This window comes from Phalacrocorax aristotelis, chromosome 3, assembly GCF_949628215.1.
Source record: "Phalacrocorax aristotelis chromosome 3, bGulAri2.1, whole genome shotgun sequence".
NCBI classification, from domain to species: Eukaryota; Metazoa; Chordata; class Aves; order Suliformes; family Phalacrocoracidae; genus Phalacrocorax; species Phalacrocorax aristotelis.
The window spans coordinates 106,906,531-106,933,181 of record NC_134278.1 but is presented as its reverse complement, the minus strand read 5'-3'; the positions used below and the strand labels follow the sequence as shown (position 1 = coordinate 106,933,181).

Genomic DNA, 26,651 nt, shown 5'->3' with positions numbered 1-26,651 from the left:
CTTTAAACTGATTCATATGATCCTGACACATGCTTGGCGCGTATGTGTTTTTATTCTGTAAATCATTGGGAATGAGGTCTCTCAATCAAACCTTGTTGTGAGATTGGGGTCCTTTAGCCATCATACTGGAACTGTGAATTATAGTCCCTAACAGAACTAATAAATAGCTGTTTTCGAGGTAAGTGGGCTGTCAGGTCATTAAATAACATAGGCTGGCGTAACATTGAATTTAAAAGTTGTATACTGAAGGCTCATACAACTCTTCTTTTGAGGACCAGAGTTTAGACCTCGGTTAAAGGAAGGCACAGCTTTGTGGAAAGTGGGACCATAAACAATCCATTGGATAACGTGCTGACCAGGGTGGGCATTTGGATGGTGATGCTTAGGAAACAAGAGTGTCACTGCATGTCAATCTGTCGCTGCACTGGGGAGCCCCCCTGTCTGCTGACCTGTGCTGAGCTCAGGGCATGTGACACTAGGAAAGTGTGAACTAGCTCCTAGGAGGTGGTCCTGACCCATTTTTGATCCCGATTTGGCATGAGCCGGCCTGCAATAGGCAGGTAGAGTTGGAGAACCATACATTCTTACAGCACTCTTAAGTGGCAAGTGGCAGGTACAGGATTTCAAAATAAGGCCCAACTATAAGGAAATTAGACAAATGGAAATCTTGGAACGAGTCCAAAGTACCCATGACACAATGGGGGAAACGGATGACTGGCTTATCTGATATCCGAAGTGCAGCATGAAAAACTTGTCAGTTTTGCTCATTTGGCGTTCAGATATGTCTCCATTTTTGCATCACTGGGGACAAAAAGAGGGGTTTTGTACTTTATTTTTATCTGGGAATCAGGATTGTGATTTCAGTGGATGTGCTATTGCTACTGACTGTGGCTTATACCAGCATGTCTCTGCCTTTTCATATCTTTCCTATATGAAGACTCTTTTTTTTTTTTTCCCCTCCCCCCCATCAGCTTTGTGCTGAATGCAAATTTGGAGGCAGCTTGTTGCATTATGCATTTAGCTTTGAAAGCAGAAACTGCATGTCTGTGAAGTAATTTTGAAAATGCACCTTGGAGAGATGTATGCTTGCAAGCAAATATTTCAAAGATTGTATCTTGCAAAAGGTCTGTGTTGGTTTAGTATATGTGTATTGTTGGTCACCAATTTCTAGTTAATGCACTGGGAAAAGAGAATTTGATTAGGAAGGATTGTATGTGTAATCTGTTGTTGAAAACTAGAACTTCCATGCTTAACAAAAGCATTAAAGTTGCATACAGAACTGATTCAGAACTGCCCTTCAGAGGAACAGAATTGAGACACTTTTGTAAAGGAAATGGCTATCAAATTGTCTGCAATGAGTAACATGAATATGAAAAGGAGGTAAAATATACCTCCCCTTTATTGTTCCACTGAGTCAAGATTTTGCCCTCTTCAAAGACTATTACTATTTTGATAAACTAGATTTTACCTATTACTTCTCAAAGTTAAAATATATATTGCTACTGACACTTAGGTAGTATAAATTTAATTGGCAAATCGCTTTTTACTTGTATCGCTATGGATATCCTTTCTATTGTAAAGTTTTTAATTAAAATCTAAGTTAATTTTGGAAAATTGTGCATGTTACAGGATTTCAAAATGCATTTGTGAAACTTTTATTTAACTGAGGCACTCTAAATTGCAGGGGCTACCAGATAAATCCTGTATCTAGCAGAGCAGCTCAGGACTGAACAAGCTTTAGGAAGCTGATTACTTGATATTGCAACATAACTTATAAAGATGGGTGTACTTTATAGGCAGTAGATAATCATGTCCATGTGTAACTCTGAGTTAATTGTGGGGGGCACCCTGTCATGCCTGATAGGTTGATTCCTGTGATGTTGAAGGTATTACTATGAAATTTTTAATCCAAAAGCAGTGTGATTACTTTTTCTCTTGTTTAGAAGTTGTTGAAAAGAAGTTGCTTATTCCACCCCCAAGTTGCAGTCTGTTACACAAACCCTCTTTATCCCTTGTTAACTCTTCTACCTGAGAATGGAAACACATCTGTTTCCATTGCTACTTCACTGTATTTTCATTTCACTTGTAGACTTAAATGCATTATGTATTTAAATGTGAACAAGCAGAATGGTTGAAAGTGTCTGTGGTAATGTCTAGTCAAAACCAGCCTCCCATAATCGTAGCTTTTCAGCATTTTTGCCTTGCACAATGTCTCTATTCGTTATGCTAGGTACTGAAAAGTGTAGGTACCCAATATCCATAGCCTTAAGTAATGCAATTATTTCTTCCTTTTACAGCTTGAAATTGTTTGGCCTTGTTCTTTTGGAAGTAATAAACGATACTGTCCTGAGGTGTCTCTACGATCTAGGTGCACGCTCTGATGCTACTGATATCTCTGATATCCTTATTGTTGGTCATAGTGTAGTTTCATCTTTAAATGACTGCTCACACTGTTGAGAATTCAGGATCTTAGGTAGTCAGTTGAAATGTATCGGTACAGCATCAAACTGAGGAATAATGGGGCCTGTATGTCTATGCTGAGTTATACATAGTGAGGCTTTGATAGATCATCTTCCTTTAAATTTATTCTAATAAATTGGTTCTATGAATGTTCATTTTTAATACTTATTTTGAATATCTGGAAATTTTAATAGCTAAAGTACATGTGAAATAAAGGTATAAATCTTTTTTTAATAGCAAGTACATTATGTTTTGGAAAGAGTGAAAAATGAGAGAAGATGGCATGTAAGTCCACAGCAAACTATCATTTTCCCTCCCTGTCTGAGGGAGGGAAACTCTGCCTCAGCTTTCTCTATCCCAACCTCCTTCAGCTCTGATATTTCAAGTTAAGAGGGCCATTCAGTTTCCATGCTCGCTGTAGGCCAAGTCCTTTGGCTTTTGATTCAGTGTCAAGAGCGGTGATGTTTTTATCCTCCAATCCCTGTCCACAAGAAGCTCAACTGTTGTGTCCCTTCAGAGAGGACATCAGATTCTGTCATTGCCATCAGAGAATAACCAGGAGACCTTGAAACGGTGAGCTTGGCTGAATATTTGTGAGACGGCTGTTCAGCATGTAGCTGTTCCCTGGAACTGTACAAGTTTCCTCTTCTTCCCATCCCAGCAGAAACATACTGAAGTTCTTGGTCCTAGGAAGAAAAGGTTTTCAGAGCTATAAATACAGACTGTGGGCAGCTCTGACACAGCAGACTCTGTGCAACACAGAATATTTTAGTGAAGAGGGGAAGCCAAATTGCAGCATGTGTTCAGGCAGGAGGAATGCAGGAAGATAACTGGATATACTTTGTGCAGTATAATAACACAGTAATGTAATAAATAATGTAAAACAGGGATTTTAGGAAAGGAATGTGAAAATATAGGTTTGATGATGACCATGTGCATCTTCCTGGCAGAATATTTTTATTGTTGCAATGCAGCTTTCAAGTGATATTCGCTCCCCTCTTCTCTACCCTGCTGAACCAGTGGACTTTCCCTTCACTGTTAACTCAAAACTTCTACAGCTCATTATCTGTCTGCTGTTATTAGGATGCCATTAACCATCTGATGACTTTTTTTGCTGTTTCAGATAGAAGGCAGCACACTGCAAGCAATACTGTTAAAATAAAACCATGTACCCAAATGACCAATTAGGGTTTTTTTGGAATGGGATGCTGAAGAGCTTAGTATATGCCAAAATGTTTTCTGTGAACAAAATCTAAGCCCACTTCATAGCAAGCCCAGCACTGGAAATAAGACGTGCATTTTCTGATTGTGCTGTTATGCACACAGTTAATCTAGGTTTATATTGATAGTCCCATAAAATGGCACATACTTCAGATATTAGATGAATGTCTCAAATCAGTAGATACCTTCCTGTAGTGTCAAGGATTTGCTAGTACATTGCTCATCAGCGTGATTTTCCTGAGCTGGCTGAGGGATGAAGGAAACAGAAAAGGGAAAGAAACACAGGCATTAACTGCCAATGTATGTTTAGTGCTGAAGTTTTTAGGCACGGTTCTTGTACTTTAATGTTATCTAACTTGCACTTACTGTGAAAAGTCCTCAAAGTTATTTTCCTCACCAGATCTGAGCGGAACACGCAAGGCCCACTTCTCTGTATATTCTGTGTATCTGAAGGAGACATAAGGGCGTTCTTTGATTATTCTATATCATGGAGAGAATTCACAGCAATCCCTTGCATTTTACTGCAGAACAGAGCAGAAAAGGGGAAAGAAAGGATTCCACAGTAGTTTCCCATAGAGGATCTACCTACATATGACAAGAAACATGTAGACTTACTGGTCATCCGGATGCTTAAAAAAATTACTTCCAGTAACAGAATATACACACTTATGCTTTATGTGGGGGTTACACTACTCTTACTGCTTTATTGAAGAAATAATCAAACAAGGAATTTGTGAGCTTTTTAACATGCCTCTAAATCTTTCCATATGATTAGCGGTTGGACTTGATAATCTTAAGGGTCTTTTCCAACCTTAATGATTCCGATTGTCTTAAATGTCACATGTTATCACAGAAATCACAGAATGGTAGGGGTTGGAAGGGACCTCTGGAGATCATCTCGTCCAACCCCCCAGCTTGAGCAGGGACACCCAGAGCAGGGGGCACAGGAATGCATCCAGGTGGGTTTTGAATGTCTCCAGGGAAGCAGGCTCCACAGCCTCCCTGGGCAGCCTGTTCCACTGCTCTGTCACACTCAACGATATTGTATATTATGCTTTTGCTTCTCTTTTATCAATTCCAGTAATTTTATGTTTCTCTTCAGTATTGTTGATTGTTTTAAAATACAGTGTTTGTACAGTACCCAACAGAATATTGTTTTTTTAATAACTAAAATATGGTGAATCTTTTTTCTTACAGAAGTTTTGACGTTGGGCTACATCGTTTTCTGGTCAGGTAAGCCAATGCTTATTTTGAATTCCAATTCCATATCAAAAAGTGTTTGTTATAGGTAGACATAGCCATGTAAACTCAGTACTACTTGATATTTTCTATGGCAGAGTTCCTCTTTTGTATTCCAATTATGTATTAGTTTGAGAAACTTCAACTACTTGGCTTGGATATCTACTCAATATCACTCTCTGAGGAACCTCTTTAGGTGTCCATCAGGAAGCCCTTGACTCAGGAATTTCAGTGGCAGTGTTCCACTCATTACTGAGGAAATACTAATTTTTCTTGTACTAAAGAAAAACTTTTTAAAAGTTTTTTGCACTAGTAACTCAAGTACCTTCGTACCTTCTAAGGGTTTGAATTTTTTTAGAAAATTATAGTATCATAGAATGTTTTGGGTTGGAGGGGACCTTAAGATCATCTAGTTCCATACCCCCCACCCCCCCGTCATGGGCAAGGACACCTTACACTAGATCAGACTGCGCAAAGCCCTGTCTAGCTTGGCCTTGAACACTTCCAGGGATGGGGCATCTACCACCTCTCTGGGCAACCTGTTCCGGTGCCTCGCCGCCCTCATTTTATGAGAAGGCATTATTTTGTTAGGCTGGTGCCATGATAATGCTCCTATTAATATTTATTTTGAAGCTTCTCTGGTTCTTTAAACTGACATACTTCAAATTCATGTATAATTAAGGAAAATTTAAAAATCAAACATTACTTATATAGTCATGAATGTGACTGTGGAGGGGAGTTTTATTTTCTCAATAGAAAATTTTATTTGATGCATGGGATAGACTGTTCTGAAGATAAGGAAAGTGGAATAATTATGTTTACTAACATTTGGAGGAATGCAGTGATTAAGGTAGGGCACTTCAACACGAAAAGGGAGGTTAATGGTTTTGAATGCTACACTGAGGAACTTGTTTTGCTGTTTGGAGTTCTTGTGTGTGAGCAAAGTCACAGGTGTTCACTAAGAATGTGTTTTCATTCATTTTTAATAATGCATCTATCACTAACTACTGATCATCTTTCATGATACGCATTGCAGTTACTTGTGAAGTTTGCCATGGTCTTCAGGCCCTTAGAGAATTTACTCTATTAGTTATTTCATCCCACTAAAATGTTGCAATCTCCATCTGTGAAGAACTTTACCCTTGGAAGAACGAACCCAGTATGTGAGCCAGAGCATGCTGTTTGTGTCCCACCATAAGGATCGGGTGATGTTAGGCTTCTCTTGATTTGGCCTTGCCACTGAACTAACTTGTTGGGCTACTTTGTCATATCTTGGATAAAGACTGTTAAGCTTTCACACTCATGAGTCTTTGGCCTTAATATAGAGATTTTTTTTGGCACTGATTCACAGATGCCAAGAGCTCTAACAGTTTGGCTCCTGATTGCTTTTTGCTCCTTTGGTCACTCACTTGAAGTGTGTATTTTCTAATGTTTTCAGAACCCTGCTAATTGCTCTTGACTGTAGCTAGTAAAAGTATACAGCTGCAGGCAAAATTATAAATGCCAAAAAGCATTTCTCTGCCTTAGGGTCAGCATCACTTAAGTGTTCTTTTCACTTTGTCCTCTGAAGTATCTAAGATACCCCTTTCATATTCAGCTTCTCTAGATTATTGGTACTGTGGCGAAATCCAGGAAAAAGTAATTCTCTGTCCAAGGTCTGGGTGCCAATCAGCCAATAATACGAAAGGTATATCTTAAAGGGAAGAATAGTGAGTAGCATCATGTTGAACATCATGCTTTTACGGTTTAAATGAAATACAAAAGCCATGAAATATTAGATAACACAAAGCCGATGTCACAGGGAAAATCAGGTTTGTTTTAAGGTCACACAGGCAAACAGCCATCCTGACATCTCATAACCTTGGAGCAGTAGGCTTTGTAATATTAGGGTTATTTTATGTATTTCTCTGCATGTAACAGGCAGCTTTTAACAGGCAGCTCTCTTCACTAAAGCCATAGTGTTAATATTGCTGAAGATACGTATTTCAGTGTGTAGATATAGTTTTCAGACTACTGAATGTATTTAAGGTCTGGTATCAGTTCTACAAGAACAGTTATATGTATATTTTGACCCGCAGATTGATTTTTTTTTTAAAAAAAATCATATAAGAAATGGAAGTAATCATATTAAGAAATGGTTTACAAATGTGCTACTGCTGCAAAGGGAATGTAGTGTATAAGAATGTTTTACATCCTAGGAAGATGCAGCATTGGAGTTCTATGCTTGTGCTATCCCTGGACTGCAGATAGCCATTGAATTTGAATGAGTTGAATGTAATTTTTTTCAAAGCCAACCGTGGGTTCTATGCAGTGTGGTGTTCTAGCCTTAGCTTTAATACTTCATTCTCAGTCTGTCACATAACCCTGTTAACAACTTGGGGAGCCATCAGATGCTCTAACTGTACTGCTAAGGAGGGAATGTTGTCCTTTTCTGTTTTAGGCATATGAGTTTTGCTTGGGTTTCCTTAACTGAAAAAAAACCATATCCTTTGTTTAGAAGATGACTTTGTGGACTAGGAAACAGAGGACCTGGTGCTACATCTCTACATGTGACCTTTAGAAAGTTATTGCTTTTGGTTTTGCCAATTCAGTGCCTCTGCTTCCAAAAACTGGCAGATCTTCTCCTATGTTCATATACTATCTGTCATAAATATCTTCTTCACAGTTTGGGTTTCTGTGTGAAATAAAACAGTGAGGGAAAAAAAAAACCCAAACAAACCGGAGTTGTAGGAAGTGTTTAAAATACGAATTGAGATTTGAAATGTTCAAGAGACTATATTGCTTTAAAAATAAGGATGTCACCCCACAGTGGAACAGGGAACCCAGTGTGACAGTTTTAAATATAAAATGCAGGGCCAACAAAATTAAAAATAGTCTCTGCTAAAAGGACAATCTGTGCCTAATTACTTATTAAAATGCTGATTGAAGGGGCTAGGACTGTACATAGCCTGGCATACAGTCAGTGGCTTGCCCAAGTGAAGCATGACACAAAGTATGACAGCAAATTACAGCTACACAACTTCTATGTTCTTACCAAAAAAAAAAATTCTGTCCATTCATCTAGCTGTGGCTTTAACTATGCTTCTAATATGGTTTTTAAGATAGCTCTGAAAGGTTTAAAAATTCCATCTTCCTAAACTTATTTGAAGTGTAGATTATACTGAAACAGCTAGTTATGTGGTATTTACTGGCTTGGGATGGACTAGATTGTAGGACTAGATTTCTAATCGCTTGCATGCTGAAATATGGTGGCATCATGGAACTACGATTTGTGTAATTCAAGTGCAATAGAGTACACTGGGGTCTGGGCCTTGAAGAGTTGTTAGCTATACTGTAGTGCTTACAGTGGAAATTCACGGGGGAAAGATGAGCAATTTTGTGATGAAAATTGGGTTTTGATACTACCCATTAAATATGTACACAATACTTAAGGCCATTTGCCCACTGTTTTCACACAATAATATAAAAGATGGTATTTGTTACTACTTTTAGGATCAGCAAAATTATTTAAATCACACAAATACTACACAAACATAGTAATATTTTTCATTGTGACTACAGGAAAAATTGTTTCTCTTAAACCTTAAGCCTTCTCAGAATGGAGCAATGGGTGTATTTTCATAGTTCAAAATGCATAAAAAGAGCCTTTGGGGTAGCAATTTAGAGAGAAAGAGCAAGAGAGGCTGCCTGGTGCTGTTTCCTCATTGAAGCTACTTTATCCAGGCATTTCATCTAGTGCTGAGAACAGGGCATTGGATGAAATACAATCATGAACATATGAGAATATTTACTGTCCTAATGCCAAACAGTGCTTCTGTTAGGACAGCACTGATGAGGGCAGTGGAGAAGAATGACAGTTCCTGGAGGCATGATCTGTTTGAAAAATCTCTACGCTTTCAGTGGCACTGCTGTGCCTTTGAAAAAGTGTGAATCATGCTCATTCCAGTACAGATCTGGCTTTGAAAAGAGCTGCAGGACCACGCGCCCCGCCCCCCCCAGCGTCTCCCAAAGGTATCCATCTGTTAGCAGTGCTCACAGCTCACCCCATGGTTTGCAATGACTTCAACTTGCTCAGAGTTGCAAGTTATTTAGGTTTAGCTTATTACCTGGTACAAAGGTTCTCCAAATACAAAACTTGGAAATCATTCCTTTTTCTAGTTCTGTCAGGTGAGGCAAGGCATAGTTTAGCTCTGGGATCAAAATTTAGTATGTGTTGCCACTTCTATTGATTTTTTTTTTTTCAGTCAGAAGCAGAACACCTCCATGTAAGGGCAGAATGGTACCATGGTGAAAGAAGGATTCTGGTTATAAATAAGGTACACTGATGAAGGAAGACAAGGAAAAGCTTGTTCATCAGCTGGCTCAACTCCTGGTTTCATTCTCTGTGGAATACCATAGGACCCAAAAGGATAATGGAATAGTGGTGTTAATGATTTATCTGATGACTGGTTTGTTAAGTAAATTTTTAAAGTCAGGTTTTTTCCTTGTTGTTCTACTGTGTTCAGAAAGGTACCACTGTGATCAGTTCCTGTGAAGTCAAACTTTTTCTAAAGTGAAGACATTTCCTCCCAAAAGACATCACAACTGTTTGCCGAGATGGTGAAAAATCACTAAATGTAACCCATAGGGAAAGCATAGACTCACTGAAAAGCCCAACAATATTCAAGCCATCCTAAGCTGAAGAGATCTCTGTCCCTGCTTAAAAATCAAACAGTTCTTGCTATCACTGTTTCTGTTGCAAACAACAAAAAACCCCCACAAAACAACCCACCCCCCAGAAAAAGACCAAACCAAAAAAACAATCTGACCAAAAAACCCCAACAACAAACACCACCACTTCTGAGCTTTCCCCTTCTCTAATGCACCCAGGTCTTGGAAAGTCACCGTGATGTAACAGTCCCTTTTGCTTTGTATTGCATCCGTCCTCTAACTCCATTACTAGGGAAGATCAGAGGTGATTCTGGGTTCCAACAGCTAGATGCAGATTCCCTGCTGGGGTGCCACATGGGATGCAGCATAATCCATGGCTCTCTTGGGAGCCAGATACCAGTGCTAATGCTCTACAGTCTCTTTGCTGCTGCTTTGCATGTGGCTGCCCAAAATACTACTGATGTCATATACTGTAAGTTGTGCTAGACAGCATGGTATTAAAGAGATTCTACTTTTCTTACAACAGGATTTATAGAGGTATTTGGATAATCATCTCTGCCCTTGAAATTGCTAGGTGTGAAGTCCCACAATGATGCATCCTTTCTCTGCTCTATCAAGAAGTTTGGCTTTTTGGTTCACTCTGTGTTCTGGTTACCTTGTGATCCTTGCTGCAGGCACAACGGTCATAGAATAGTTTGGGTTGGAAGGAACCTTTAAAGGTCATTTAGGCCAACCCCCCTGCAATGAGCAGGGACATCTTCAACTAGATCAGGTTGCTCAGAGCCCTCCCTGTCCAGCCTGACTGTGAATGTTTCCAGGGATGGGGCATCTACCACCTCTCTTGGCAACCTGTTCCAGTGTTTCACCACCCTGACTGTAAAAAATGTCTTCCTTTTATCTAGCCTAAATCTACTTTTTAGTTTAAAACCATTGCCCCTTGTCCTAACACAACTAGCCCTGCTAAAAAGTCTGTCCCCATCTTTCTTTTAAGCCCCCTTAAAGTACTGAAAGGATGCAGTCAGGTCTCCCTGGAGCCATCTCTTCTACAGGCTGAACGACTCTCACAACAATGTCTGCCCAAACTGTCTTCTGGAGTAAACCAAATCATTTCCTCAAGAACCAAAATCTGAGTGTGGTTCAGGGGATCATTCACATCACAGACTCTTTCTGATAGGTGGTATCGTTACAAGTACACCAACTTTGCCTTCCTGTGCCTGATGCGGTTTCTGTATTTTCCCCAATAGCTTTCACTGTTGGGACCTCCCTTCTCTTTTCAGGCTGTGCTTTTAGTCAGCATGTAACCTTAGTCTTTTGCTATAAAAAATGGCCATAGTGCTGGCCTCACCTTCCTTCAGACACCTTGAGAAAAACACGGTGCCCTAAGGGGCAACTTCTGCATTGTGTGGATTGGCCGATCTATTCCAGATGAGATTAATCCTAACCAGTTTTGCCAAATCTTTGTACTACTTTGCCTGAGAGTTCTGGATGACTGGTTAGAGCAGATGCATTTGACTTCTATATGTAGCTTGTATGTCTATGGGAGAACCACTGAATAAGCAATACTCTCTTCTTTAGTGTTATCTGCAGTATGTCTATGATAATTTTTTGTCTCTCATTTTTCCCACTTGAATCAGTGCTGGTGCAAAGGTGCTGTCTTGATTAAGCAGCAGTGTGTCTGGATGAAGGAAAACAGTTTATATCTATCTAATCACCAAAGTAATGTACAGGGTAAAAACTGCCAAAGATGCAGGTGATGCACTGCATCATTCCGCTTAGATCTACTCATGTGCTTTCTGGGAAAGGGTGCAGTGATGCTGGTAATTTGTCACATGCAGGTGGGACCATTGTGTGTAGGACACATGCAACTGCTGTACTTGGATTCTCTCGGGTCCTTTCTGCTTCCAATCCCTAGCCTTTAAACCAAGTGAGGACTAGTAGGGTATGAATCTCTAGCAAGTATTCACCAGTATTTACTCCCTTGGATCACTGTTCTTCTGAGCAGCGTAGATAAAGCCAGTGGTAGTAGCAGAAGCAAGCAGTGTTTTCAGTCAAGGGTGTCCAGCCCTGAAACAAGCTTCCAGAGCAGACTAACACCGAAGCAGAAGTTAAATTACAAAAACGCTCTTTTGGACAAAAAAGTCCCACTGTAACGATACCTCTTTAGCCAGGGAGCTAAGAACAAAAGGTGATTCTTGCCATCTTTGGTATGTTTTGTGATGTAGACATGATGTGCTGGAGACAGCCCTTGTAGAGACTTGCTTGAAATTTTGTGATTAAGTTAGCATATTGAAAACCCAAGTAGGTAGTCTTGTTGCTAATAAAAGCAATTGTAGTGATCACTAGATGTGATTGAATGTCTTTGCCTAATTTATAGGTAATTTTAAGGTTAGAGTGTTTATTTTATTACTGTGAAAGCTAGTGGTACTAGCTTAGGAAATATTTCTTGTTTAATTTTACTCTCAATATGGGGCCTTAGGGCTTCTGCAAACATCATTTTACAGTTCTGAAATACAGAAGAGAACTGTAATCAATCTATCCGTAGGGACCCCTGCACGGAGGAGCTGAAAGATACAGCTTTTTTAATAAAATATTGCAGTTACGTCCAGCCACATCGCAGATTCCCATGAGCTCTGCTTTCAGATATGCTGGAAGTTTTGCAATATTTGCTGGTGTTGGCAATTTTGAAGGGGTCAGCGCTGGTCTAATTGTGTTCCTGTTGAAAGCAGTCATAACATATCTAAGCAATATTAAAAAAAAAATCAAACTGGACAGTGCTTGGAAGCTTCTGAAATCTTACCAGCTACAAGATCGAGCCTTGCTGCCATTGAAGTCCACAGCTAAACTCCTGGGGGTTGCAGTGGGAGACTCCATGAATGTTCTGCTGCGTGTGGACGGTGTATGTATGAACTGTATGAGTGCCATGATGTACAAAATCGGTTGGGGTGTCGTGCTTAGAGTGGGACAGTGTCCAAAAAACCTCAAGCTTGTTTTAAAAAAAAACCAAAACACCCAAAACCGAAAACCAAACAAAAAAAACCCCACAAACCACCAAGCAAACCCAAGAAACTATATCAGACAGTAATGAAGAATGATGCTAAATTGCTTCAGAGGAACTGCAGTCTCTCAAACACCTCCTCAGAAGTAAACCTTTTTTAATAGAGCAAACAATCTGTTGCTAAATAATGAATTAGCATTGAGCATGTTGCAAAAATAAGGCTGGGTTTTGTATAAACAAAACCGAATCTTTATGTAAATGTTATGTAAATGTGATATTTAACTTAAACTGTTGGAGTGGGGAAGTTGGGATTAACAAGGTACAGATCTCATCATGTTTACGCGTTGCAACTGTGAATTAAAACAGTTTGTTATTTTTGTTGCAGGGTGTTTGAGTTACTGTCTATGAGCAAGAAATACACCGTTTGTGGAAGATGAAGTATTTTGAGATTCAGTTCAGGCCGCTTTAAAATAATTTTATTGAGTGTTTTCATGGAGCTGGATCAAAGGTTGTATTTCAATAGAATAGAACAAAGTATGTGCCCAGCAGCCTTGAACTACCTGAGATTGTAAGGATTGTAAGGATTCTGAATTTATTCTCTGCCAAGTCCAGGAAATTATATCATAGGAACATTTTTGTCCCTGAATCTGACTATAAGGGCCAGAATTTGTCTGGAGTTTACATGTGATGTCAGTCTGAGGGACTTTGCGTCTTTTACAACTGAAGCAGTCTGTATTTCAGAGTCATAAAACTGAATATATAAGAAATGTTGTTTATTTAAAAAGTTATTTATAATATTTTGCGTTCCACCAAGCACTTGTAGTGAAAGCTTAAACATGTATAAAGGGTTCGTATGACCTAGAGTATAAATTTACAGAAATCTGCTTAATTTTATTTTTATTAGTTCTTTTGTCTTTCTCACTTTTCATGTCGTCTTTTTATTTATTTCTATGTGTTGTGGTCCGTATTTGTACTTTGGCACGCTAAGAGGCGTGATTGCAACTTCCAGATAGTAGGATGCGGTTGAAGTTTGTAACAATCTCAAAGTTATTTCATGTTTTATGTCTCAGATGTGTTTCCTGAAAGCCATGTGCTATTTTTGTGTGATTATTTATCGGAATTGTTAAGATGTAGACCAGTGCTGGAAAAAAAGGGGGGTGGGGTGGGTGGGGAAGAATGGAAAGAGGATTCTTTTATATTCCCAGCTTCTGGTAAATTAGGTGTATGCAGCACAGGTGCTGTAAACTATGTTTTAGCCAGCACATGATTCAAACTAACCCCTTGTAATCTGAATCCCTGCTGCTCTGAGGTTACCTTTCATCCTCCCCCTTAAAAAGCAACGTGTTGTGACCCTCCCGCCCAGATTTCCCTGCCCCGTGCGGGACAACTAAATCCTTAAATTACAATGCCTTTATTTCTGGCTGCCTGCTAATTCGGGGGCGGAGCAGGCCCCGCCAGCCGGGCTCCCTGGCGAGCACTACTTCCGAAAGGGCGCTCCCGTTTCCCGCCCCCGCCGCCGCATCCAGCCGGAGCCGCGCCCCGGGACGCTGCCGCGGGCCCGCGCTGCCGCCAGGGGGCGCCCTTGGCCCGGCGCTGCCCGCGCCCGGCGCGAGGGTTGCGGTGCCGGCGCGAGGGTTGCGGTCACTGCCGGAATGCAGCCACGGAGAGCTGCCGTTTGTCCTTCCGCACTTGTGCGCGCTCGCACCTAGCTAAGCTTGGGAACAGATCCAGCTCTGTGTATTTAAGCTGCGCTTTCGCTGTAATGCCTTTCTCTGCGTGGCAAATGTTGCAGGGGATGATGTGGAAGTCCGTAAGGCTGCCTTTAGGGTTTTGGAAGGCGGTCCCCTTCTAAGAAACGTGCACCCCAGAAGATGCAATCTATTACGTGACCTCCTCTGCTTTTGTGCCTTCTCTTCCCGAAAGTACTAGTTCAGACAGTAGGTAGTTTGTATAACGTATGGGATTCCAGGAACAGCTGCTCAGAATAACCTGTCTGGGTTAACACAGTGGAATACAGAATGACTCCCTTCCTCCCTGTGGGCAGGAAAGCTTGCATGCCTTTCTCTTCCTTGGCTACTTTGTGTGCAGTGTTCTGGGGACTGAAGTGTTCTGAATCCTCTGCTGAAGATCATGGCTCTTCAGCTCATCTTTGTGCTCAGGTCAGCTTGCTTGACTTTGCCTGGGTCCAAAGTGGTTTTGGGGTGGTTGTGATATCGCATGTCAAAACAATAACCCCTTAACTTTAATGCAAAGTCATAATTTACAAAGTTTTCTCAGGTTATCACATCTGGATAGTACATTATCAGATGTGCTGCTGAAGGAGATAGCTTTGCTGCTTTTTTTATGGCTGTGCAGTAGCATGCAGCAGTTTCAGTCAGATGGATACCCCAGTAACCTGTGTGGTTGTTAGTATGCAGTCTGCTTTCAGTCCTTGTTCCTTTAAGAACTTGGTTCTTGGTTCCCTGAGGAGTCTGGGAGAGTTTATAAAGTCAAGGAAGTCTGTGAGTTTAAACATCTACCTTAGAGCAAGGTGTAAAGACTGGGCATGAGTAACCAATCTAAAAGAGGGTAGGAAAGGATGAAGGCAGGAGGCTTGATAACTCATATCTAGTTACCCACAGATCAAGTGATTTGAGGGTTTCAGTGTAGAGGTGAAAATACTTTGAGACACCTGAGCGGTGGCATTAGACCTTGATATCTGTGTATCTGTCTGCAGCAGTATTGATTGCAGTAGTAAAGCCTGAGTAGAGGACTTGACTGCAGTTATTTACAGCACTGATGGCAACGTTATTGTGTTTAGAGCTGTAAGCAGGATATCTGGGAGAAGGTAGAGTTAAAAAGTGCTGCTAATGTGAGATGGGAGGTGTTTTAGTGAATGTCAAGCTGAATAAGATATTGTATTGAAAGCCATATTCTCCCTGGTTTGACGCCAAAGTGGCGTGTGGAATTGCTGAGTGCAAATCACAGAACACCATTTCTAAGGCTCTGGGATCTGTCTGTGGATATGGATGCTGTTCTGGCTGACTGGCGGTACTGTGATAAGGAGTGTAATCCTAGCTTCGCTGTGGACTGTGGGAATTCAGTGAGATTCGAATTCCACCCTGAAGATCTTCATGTTATTCCTTTTAATAGATGAAGCAGGATAATGATCAATCCTTTGTAAAATGTCTTGAGATCTATGGATTAAGAATGCTATATAAAAGCTCAACGTCAATATTTAGTATAAGCTCTTTACATAACACCAAGAACAGATGTGTGGTGGGTTGACCCGGGCTGGACACCAGGTGCCCACCAAAGCCGCTCTACTGCTCCCCCTCCTCAGCGGGACATGTTAGAGAAAAATATAGTGAGAGGCTCATGGGTTGAGATAAGGACAGGGAGAGATCATTCACCAATTACTGTCATGGGCAAAACAGACTCAATTTGGGGAAATTATCATAATTTATTACAAATTAAATCAGAACAGCATAATGAGAAATAAAACCAAATCCTAAGAACACCTTCCCCCAACCCCTCCCGTCTTCCTGGGCTCAACTTCACTCCCGACTTCTCTATCTCCTCCCCGTCCAGTGGTACAGGGGGACGGGGAATGGGGGTTGTGGTTAGTTCATCACATTGTTTCTGCTGCTCTTTCTTCCTCATGGGGAGGACTCCTCACACTCATCCCCTGCTCCAGCGTGGGGTCCCTTCCACTGGAGATGGTCCTCCACAAACTTCTCCAATGTGAGTCCTTCCCATGGGCGGCAGTTCTTCACAAACTGCTCTAGCGTGGATCCCTTCCACGGGGTCACAAGTCCTGCTAGCATGGGCTCCTCTTTCTTCACAGGTCCTGCCAGGAGCCTGCTTCAGCATAGACTTCCCATGGGGTCATAGACTCCTCCTGGCACATCCACCTGCTCCGGTGTGGGGTCCTCCACGGGCTGCAGGTGGATATCTGCTCCACTGCTAGCCTCCATGGCCTGCAGGGGAACAGCCTGCCTCACTGTGGTCTTCACCACGGGCTGCAGGGGAATCTCTGCTCTGGCACCTGGAGCACCTCCTCCCCCTCCTTCTCCACTGCCCTTGGTGTCTGCAGAGGTAGGTGTCTCACATGTTCTTGCTCCTCTCCCTGGCTGCAGTTGTGCAGCTGTTTTTTTTATCTCCCGCTCTCCCCCATTGTGTTATCCCAGAGACACTACCGCCATCGCTGATGGGCTCAGCCTTGGCCAGCTGCATGTCCATCTTGGAGCCGGCTGTCATTGTCTCTGTTGGACATAGGGGAAGCTTCCAGCACTGCCTCACACAAGCCAGCCCTGTAGCCCCCCCACTACCAAAGCCTTGCCATGTGAACCCAATACAAGATGATAAAACAGGACAGGAAGTGACTATTGGATTTGGAATCATTCTATCACAAATACAAATTAGAGTTAAAAAAAAAAAGCAAATAATGTTGGGTTTTTTTTTGCAGTCTGTATGTGTTCCCAAGTAAATGCAATTAAGAAGATTATAAATATAAATAGGGAACTGTAGTAAAATGTGATCTTTTAAGCAGCTAAGGCAAAAATCAATAAAGCATGTATAAACTGTGTCGGTTAACATCTTTGCAAATGCATGTTGTTTATGATATGTAGTTTAAGGGGAAACACTCCTTCCCCGCTCCTAAAGAAATTAGGCCATGTGAATCAAAATTTCATGCAGGCTTCCATCTTAAAGGTCACAAATAAATAATTGGGTAGAACTCTTATTTTAGAAGGAATGAGGGACTTTGGAATGAGGAACCTTTGGACTTTTTTTTTTACTGTCTGAAATAAGAGGGTGAAGTAACATGCTGTAGGCTTCTTAGTATATCCCAAAAATGTAATTGCAGTACTTCCGTGTAGTGCTGAGGAATGAGCTAAGTTCATGGAGACCAAATGATAATACTTTTTATCAGCTGTGATACAGTTCTTGTTTGCCTTCTCCTGGAGAAGATGTAGCATTTTCTTGCACGCAACATAGCTGGACACTTGGAAAGTAACTCTACTTTCCAGCCACCCTCTGCTGTTCTGTTCTATGTGAATAGCAAAATGCAGTTCGCTTGCCTGAGTTACATGATGTTACCCCAAACTTAAAAAGCATTAAATAAAGTAGATTTCTGCCTTGACTGATGTAAAGAGAATCAGCATGTGTAAGTAATAAGTATCACTCTATTATTTTTTTGTTGACATTGATATTATGTAATGAACGTTATCTCCTGTAGCTGTTAGGATAATGGCATTCCATGTGCTAGTGCTTTTCAGAGACAGTTCTGGTAGATTTAGAGATTATTTCAAAACGTATCTAGCATCTTGGTACAATGAATTGCTTTTCAAATCTGGATTAGACAATTGCTCTGAAAGTAATATATATTGAGACATATACAACTTGCTAGTGAGGCAGAGTAGTTTTAAATACTGACCTTTATTTTTTTTGAACAGTTATAGGGAGCTAAAAAAATATATTTTCTGGGTGGATGGAAAATGGGAGCCAAAAGAGGCCATGAGTTGCTCAGGTAAACTTTCTCATCTGAATGCCCTCAGAATATAGCAAAAACTCAGGAGCAAATCTTGTTCAAGCGCTACCTAAGTCGAGTTGATCCTGCCATGGAGGAGAGATTAGCTGAACTCTGCAGGATTCACAGATTGTCTAAAAGAATATAAATGTGTTCATTGATAGCAATTTTTGCAAACACACAGCAGCAGTGAATTGCAGAAGTTTGCTTGTAGGATGGTAGACAAGCTGATAATGTTCAAGCTGCACAACAGTTTCCAGGACACTTTTTGGCTAGGACACGGCAGGAGAAACATTGCTTCTTAGAGTATGTCCATCTCAGTCTCTGTACGCTACTTAAATAGACTGTAGTGTACTACTTGAGTCTCCGTCCCTGGAGGTATTTAAAAGACATGCAGACATGGCACTTAAGGACATGGTTTAGTGATGGGCTTGGCAGTGTTAGGTTAATGGTTGGACTTGTTGATCTTAGAGGTTCTAATGGAACCTAAATGATTCCATTATTCTACATACCACCTTGTACTGAAATCAGTACTGCAGTGCTGCTGTCCAGTGTTAGAGTTGGCTACCTTGGGTTTATATGTGCTTCTTTGCTCTATGATGTCTACGCATACAGGACCTAAGGTTATGTGCCCCCTCTGAATTGAAGGAAGGCGATATCCAAATACCAAGGGCTTCAAAATATCTCCAGACTTTCTTGCACTGGGGACTCTGTATAGAACTTCTCTGTTTTTGAGTGCAAGTCTGGAGCCTTCACAGTACTAGTGGTATCACAGAGTGACTTGTCATTCCTCCCCCAGACAATAAGAAGCCTAGCGAAAATACAGGTTTTCAGGAAATCAAAACAGGAATGACCCAATTTACACGGTATTTTTGCTGAAAAGTGCTGTTATACAGAATTAACCTTTCATTTAGGGTGATGACTCAAGATAAGAGGAACTTCTTTTGCATTAGAAGTAGATGATTAAAACTGTAGCCATTGAAATGGCTAGAGCTTGAGAACAGCCTTTGGTCAGTTAGTTTTAGCTGACAGCCAAGCAAAAGCTATGACTTTTAAGTGAGACACCTGCAATTTTGTTATTAGTCTCGTGGTGAGGGATCATCTTTTACTGAAAATAAATTACAGGTGAAATATTAGTAAACGAACTTGAGTCAAGGGCTTCCTCTGTGCATGTTCAATAAAGGTTTGCCCTGCATAACATACTTGATAGTACCAGCAACTAGTAGATGGCAGTGTGGCTTTTAGAGCTTAATCGGACAGTAGGCTGTTGAAACAGACATGACATATGGTGGGAGCTTTCTGTAATGTAGATCTCAATAAATATTTCATTTCTTTTTGTTTATAGTGTCTTGTAGTTTTTAAACTATGTAAACATCAAAATGGAGATGGTTAACAAAGTAACCATGGGAACCTGCTTTATCTTCTTTCTCTCCCTCTCTCTGTGGAAATGTTTTTTTATGATATTTATTTCTTTCCCCTGCTGTGATTTGAACTGAACCAACAAAATAAACCTTAAAGCTTGTATTTTAAGTTGCTGGTTATCTAGTCAAGACCAATATTTTGTGATCAGTGTAAAGAGTGAGTTTGCATTCATACTTTATTCTTGCAGGACTACTGAAAATAAAAAGTAAGCGGTACCAAATAGCTGTAACACTAGTAGCAAGCTGTGACTGGACAAAACACGTTTCTGCATTTCTGAATAATGGGATCTTCAAATTTGCCATGGCTGTTTTCATTGTGAAATGCCAGATGAAGAGAACATAAGCTATCATTCAAGGTCTTTTTTATTGGTATTTCAAGTATATGAGTGCTAACTTGCATAAGATCAAAGCATCGTTGGACAAAATTATTCTAACTTTCAGGAGGGAGATTCTTAAACTGGAGACTGCCTTTATTTTGAAGAAAGGAAGGCCACCTGAAGTCTTGGTTAGTTCCTTAAATTCTGGGAGACCTTCCTGTGGGGAACCTGATACGTTAGAGCAAAAGTTAACTACAAGTATAAAAGCAACTGTGTGGGGTTGGAGCAGAGCTTACCCTGGCCAAGCACTCTTGTCTTTGCTAGCAGTCAACAGTGAGCACCTAGTGAGGAGGTGCAAAGAGCTGGTTCAAGCCTTTTTTGTAAACTCTCTTCAGCAATTTGTGGTTCGTGAACTTTTGGAGTCAGGAGTGGCATCTTCCTGTGTGATGGGTTGTAGGTGCGCTGGCTTTTGGACTTCATGGGTTTAGACTGGAATTGCCGCCATGTATGTGAAATGCCCTCTGAGAAGGCCACCTGCAGCACTTTGTTCTTTTTGAACTCAAAGTAGGAGCTGCACTCTCCTGGTACTTGGAGTCACTTAGCAGTTTTTAAATGGGAGAGCATTGCATACTTTTTGGATCATATAGCCAATTGTCAAAATATAGGCAGGTTTCACAGAGTTGGTCATCCCTGAATCTACAGAACTGACAAAAAGGAATGTGAAAGGAAATAATGTTTTATGTTTAGAAATCATTAAGCTTTAGCATTAGAAATGTTGGAAGAAAGACGAACAATATTAAGTACAATTTACCTTTCTAATTAATTCCTCGCAAAATAACAATTGCAAATACAAAATCCATATTTTACATAATCTAAGACAATTTTAAGAGGCACCTAAGTATGTTCAAATCTGACAGTGCTTCAGGTTCATATTTTAATTCTGGACTATCATTTCAAGATGATTCTCTGTATGTTGGCATGTTAGCAATTAAGTTTAAACTCAGCAGAGATGGTTAGTGGTCTTTAATTTTTGTCAAATGAACAATCAACTTAATATAAAACCAATTTTTATTTCTTGGATTAACTTAGAGTGATTAGGTACAATAAGACATCTATTACCTGAATGTTTTTGTTGTCGCTTGACTTCCATAATTTGCAGTTGGAGATAACGTCTTTGTGGTCCTCCAGTGGTTTGGAGCATTACTCTGTTTATTACAGTACTGGTTGTGCTGCATTCAGTCTGGTTTTAAGAATTTCTGTTGCCAGGATTTCCTTCACTTTTTGTCCCTGCTTTTATAGGCAACAGTTCTAGTTCATTGAGATACCTGCCTTTGCAAGATTTTCCCTGTTTTCTATGATTCCTGATTCCAGAACTGAAGATTTGTTAATGTTCTGAACTGTCTGATTAGACCTTTGCATGACTCAAGAGCAGTGGTTAAGGAGCAAAAGTTAAAATGAATAATTTTACAATTTCTTACTCATGGTTTTGCCTCAGTTTTTGGTTTGTAGTACTGCAGGGCATTCTGTCTTATGCAGGTTTCCAGTTGCCTACAGGATTTGTTATAACAGGTAGGAATTCAGCCCTGGGTTCAAGTAAAGAAACTGTATAGAAACCATCAGTATTTCACTTCTGTATAAAAAATAGCCTTAATAGGGACAAAGTTTTGAATGCACCAGGCAGAAATTGCTCCTGCAGGCCAGTCTTCTGTTATTTGTACTCTCCAGTCGATGTGATATCAAGCTTTTTCTTCTGTTTTTGATCCTCAGAAATTAATAGTGGCAAGTTAGTATAGCTATAACTAAGTGAAAAGTTGTGATTGAATTGCCTGTGGTTGAATTTCTGGGCACAGTCTGTGAAGAAGAGTTACAGCATGTGCCAACAAAACTGCAGATGTGGTACAGTGATATATAGATTGCTCAAAGTAGACATGGTCTTGTTTGCTTAGTGTTACCAAGTTAAAAGATATATCGGTGCTAGGAGGCAAGTATCTGTATTACAGAACATTCCTTGCTTTTTGGACAGTGCTTAGAGAAGGGTGTGCAGTGTGCAGGCATAGTGCTCAAAAGTGAGTTTCAAAAAGTGAGTGTCTAGTACAATACCTTCCCTTAGTTCCTTTCAAATTATTTTGTGCCTCGCATTGCTGTTTTAAATTTTTTTTCCTCCTCTTCTGTTGAACTGAGTAAAGATGAAAACTTGATCAAACAAGGAGCAGAGAGACAAGGTTTTATGAAGTGCTGTCAAGTGCACAGACCAAATCAACAGGGAAAGCCTGAAATTATTTTTCCTAAATTTCTTTCACCTTAAGCATGGCTTATAACAAAAGGCTCAGAAAGCAATATTCAGGCAGAAACGTCTCGCTTCAGCTGATGCTGTCTCTGAAGAGTTCAGAAGTAAATTACAAAAATAATGACTGCTTTCATTAAGATGTTTCAGCTCTGGAAGGAAATGTGTTGGAGTTATATGCTTTTGCTAGAGCTGTAGATGCACAAATCGTTTTTAGGATCAGACTGACAAATCATTTAATCACAGAAAGCTGACATATCTTTGTGCTGATTATGATCAGTGTCTCGGAGGCAGTATGCATCTTGACTGTGATGATCATTGCATTGAAGTACAACAGAACCTCCATAACCTGTGCAGAGTGGTCACAGCATGCTGACTCCTCTCATGTATCCTACGGGAATCTCTTGAGGGCTGTACGTAGGAAACATTGTTATGACTTATTTTGTAGCTACTAAATATTTATACCATCAGTCCACAGAATTGCTGATTTGACATTTTATGCTAGCTTATAGTAAAAAGAAAACTTTTTTTAAAAGTTGAAAACTGTGCATATGTGTGAATAAATGTTAGGCCACTTTCCACAGGAGTAAAGTGATATTTTTCTCCTCATTATTAAAAAAAGTTATTAATGCCATGACGCTGGGTCAGCATTTTGTGCTTTGTATCCTCATACAGCTTCAGAACTTGAAAATACATACAATTTTCTTCAAAAAGATCCTCATGTTTGTGTTGAGATCAGCAGACGTTTTGTTCTCTTTCTGTACGTTTTATAAAAATATTTTTGTTTATCTCTGAAGAACAATATGACTTCAGGTCCTGATGCTGCCCCCAAGAACTGCTGATGCAAATGCTGATGCCCAGTGGCACCTGTAGTAGGTCCTAGTTTTGGCAGAAGGATGATTTAAAAATAAATCAGCAATCAAAATGTCCCATAGTTCAGACCCGTAAGGCCTCAGAAGACTAACAGTGAAATTAGTACTTCCACATTTCATACACTTCCTTTTGAAGTCTGAGTTGTTAGGAGCTCCTTGCTGATCCATGCAGGCCTCTTGCTGCCTTTGCCTGACTTCTTATTTGTCAGGATGGACCTTTCCTTAGCTTGAAGGAGGTGATCCATAAGTATCAAATCAGCTTTCCTGGACCCCTCTTCTCTCCAGAGCCATATCCCATGGGGTTGTTCTAAACAGATCCTTGAAGAAGATGGTGTCTGCTTTCCTGAAGTCCAAGGTTGTGGTTCTGCGTTCTGCCCTGCTTCCTCCTTTCAGGATCATGAAGCCCATCATCTCATGGTTGCTGCAGCCAACGATGCCTCTCTACTTTCCCATCCCTGGCCAGTTCTTCACTGTTTGTAAGTAGAAAGTCCAGCAGAGCACCTTTCCTTGCTGGTTCCTTGATGATCTGTGTTGGGAAGTTGTCATCAATGCAGTCCAGAAGACTGCTAGATCACTTGAGGGCTGCTGTGTTGTCCTTCTAGCAGATATTGGGTAGTTGAAGTCCACCATAAGGACCAGGGTCTGTGAACATGAGGCTTATTCTGGTTGTTTGAAGAAGGCCTTATCTCCCTCTTCATGATGAGGAGGTCTATTGCAGATACCCCGTACGGTGACACCCATCCCCAGGCTGAGCTCCATGCAATCCTGCTCTCTCACATATTGGGCAAGTCTCCCTCCTGGCCTTCCCATCCTGTCATTCCTGAAGAGCCTGTATCCGTCCGTGACAGCACTCCAGTCATGTAACTGCACAGAGACTTCTAGCTCCTGTGTGTTCCCCATGCTGCCTGCATTAGCACAGAGGTATCTCAGAGAGCCACCCAAGCATGCTGAGCCCCCAGAGCAGGCTTAACAGCTTTCCTCAGAAGACTGTTCCATATTGTTATTGATGTCTTTTGAACAAAATGTACTGTAAAGTATATAGAGATGTACTTTAGTAGTCCTGAAACAAATTACGGAAGTGTTTTAAGCCAATATCCTTTGTTGGCCATGTCTATTTTTCCTACATTTTGATTTATTTTTAATTTATGGTCAACATTAAAGGTGCACAGCGTTCTTTTTCTGCATAATCAATTTAATACTAGCCCTTAGGAAATTATGTTAATGAAGAAAGCTCCCAAATGACTCTGTATAGATATATATTGGATGATAAACCAAAAAAATAGAGGAAGCTGTGTTCATCTTGGTTGTAATTTTCAGAGCAGTGTGATTTTTTTTTTAAAAGATGTCTAATTAACAAACATTTTTTTAAATATAAAGAAACAAAAGGAAACTGAAGAGAGCTGGTTTATTTGCATTCTTATATATGTAATAAAACAGTTTGTCATCTGTCTATATTAATTTATTCTGGGTGTAATATCATTCCATCTGTGCTTTTTTGAGTTGCTACTAAATCAAAAGGTATTGATGAAATATTTATATATGATCACCTGGCAACCAGTTGTGCAGTGCACAGTTCTGCCAACTTTGTGAGAAGTCTCAGGTCAAAAATGCTATTAGTGGCAGCCTGAAAGGAGGGGAGCACTGACACATCAGTGTCAATGGTCTTCCAGTCCGGATAGGAATGGATAATAAACGTTGTCAATCACTAGACTTAGAAAATGGGGGAACAGTAAGGGAGAACAGAGGACAGTAGCACAGTTTTACCTGTTGTCTTATATGTAGGACTGACAATGTTGTGTTGGAAACTACTCCTGTATTTTCAATAACTTCATGATTAATGATTATTTGTAGTTTTTCATCTTTGTAAAAGCACTCCGATCTCACAACTGATGTAACTGGAATCAGGATTGAGTCTATTGTTTTTAAAATCACTGTTTACCACACGTAGGAACATAAGTATTGTTTCTCCTTTTTTCTGCACATTTACTTTGATGTCCAGTGTACAGTGCACAGTCCCAGCTCTGCTGAAATGCCCAAATGTAGGGGAAAATACTACATGACTGTAACTGTTTCCTAAATACTATTAGTACATTATTGATATAATCTGAAATGTAAAGCCACGCTGTTTAGCTTTTTCAAATCAGGGGCAGGAGGGAAATCAGTTCCTACTATGTAAGTTGTCTGAGACAAAACTTTGTCCCTCTATGGTGTATTTGCCTGTTTCTCTTTGCTTTTTTTTGTATGCAAGGTAATGTTGCCAAAGTTTAAGATACTGGAAAGTGAAGATAAGAACCTCAACTAATTCCACGTGACTGAAGGCACTTTATAATCTCATTGTACTCCTTTACTGATTTGAGGTAAATGATGCTAGAGGAGGTTTTTTCCTCCATTGCCATGGGTCAAGGAGGAGAAGGAAATGGGACTGTTTCTTATTTCTGTTGCATACACAAACGCCTCAGAAGGTGTGATCTAAAGGCAGTTGGTGCTTCCAAGAGCAATGGGCCTAGATTCCTCTTCACTTTACAAAAACCATAGCCACAAAATGTACGAATAGGCTGAAAATTGCTGCTGTTTGCTTTTGGTGGTGTCTCCTACCCACTCTGCCAAAGGGTAAGTCATAACACTGGGCACTGAAGAAGCAATTCCTCTGTATTCAGGGGAAGAGTTAAATGATGGGGAGTAGGAAGACACATGGATTGAGTTCTGACAGCGCAGCAGGCTGGGCTTCTTGGCGGCAGATGGCATTAAAATGTCAGAGCATTAAAATATGCATGTCAGGAATAGGATTGGGCATGTAAGAGGTAATTATTCTACAGAAAAGTGATATTTGTACAAAACAGATTCTGAGAGGATTTAGGATGGTTGCTGGTGTAATTAGGTATGTTAGGCTTATTGCCCTGTCTTTCAGCCCCGGCAGGAGACTGCCACAACCACTTCAGTTAACAGGCACTCATTATTTGAGTAATGGCAGAAATGAATGAATCTTCCAATCCTGCCTTTCTGATCTGGGAAAGGAAAACCTCTGCTTGGAAAAGGTCTCCAGAAAGTCTCTAAGTTACTCAGGAACTGCTCTGAAATAGATTCCTATTGATCATTTTAGGTAAGAGTATTCTTCCCCAGCTGATGTCCAGCATCTTTGCACCATTTGCTGTTATAGCGGGACCATCTATTTTCCTGGTCCTTAAAGATAAAAACCCTGCTTCCTAAGAATGGTGTATATTTTGCTGTTAGTATTTTGCTAACATCTAGATTCTGCAATCCTGATAAATTATATAGACTGGCCGATAAAGCACTATATTAAGAGAAGTGTGTTGCTTTTATCTTATATAAAGAGCAGATAAGCACTATGTGCTGAGTCCTTATCTGTCTGTGTGCATTATTTACATATTACCCAAACTGATGAGCCTACTGAATGTTGTAGTAACAGGTGTCTGTGTGTGAAGGTAAAAGTACGCTGTAATATGTTGCCTATAGATGCAATATCTGCTTTACTTAGTTGATTATAGATGTTCTTTCTTCTAGCGCAACACACCAAAGGGCATGACTTTATCTGAATTTAAAACAGGTTTTTGGCTGTGAATCCTCTTTTCAAATAGGTGACATGGGACAGTTTTCGGTCAGGAACACTTGGCTCTGGTGTCCATTTTTCAGCGGTCTGGCTGTTAAAAAATTCTGTTCATCCA

The 26,651-nt window shown here is 40.4% G+C and overlaps 1 protein-coding gene across 1 annotated transcript in view; it reads left to right on the top strand.

Annotated features, from left to right (window-relative positions):
* HHAT (hedgehog acyltransferase) overlaps positions 1 to 26,651 on the top strand; it is a 161,487-nt gene that overhangs the window by 31,003 nt on the left and 103,833 nt on the right. Inside the window, exon 9 of the mRNA XM_075088980.1 lies at positions 4,879 to 4,914. Coding sequence (XP_074945081.1) covers positions 4,879 to 4,914 — 36 coding nt within the window. The remainder of the gene's footprint in view (positions 1 to 4,878; positions 4,915 to 26,651) is intronic.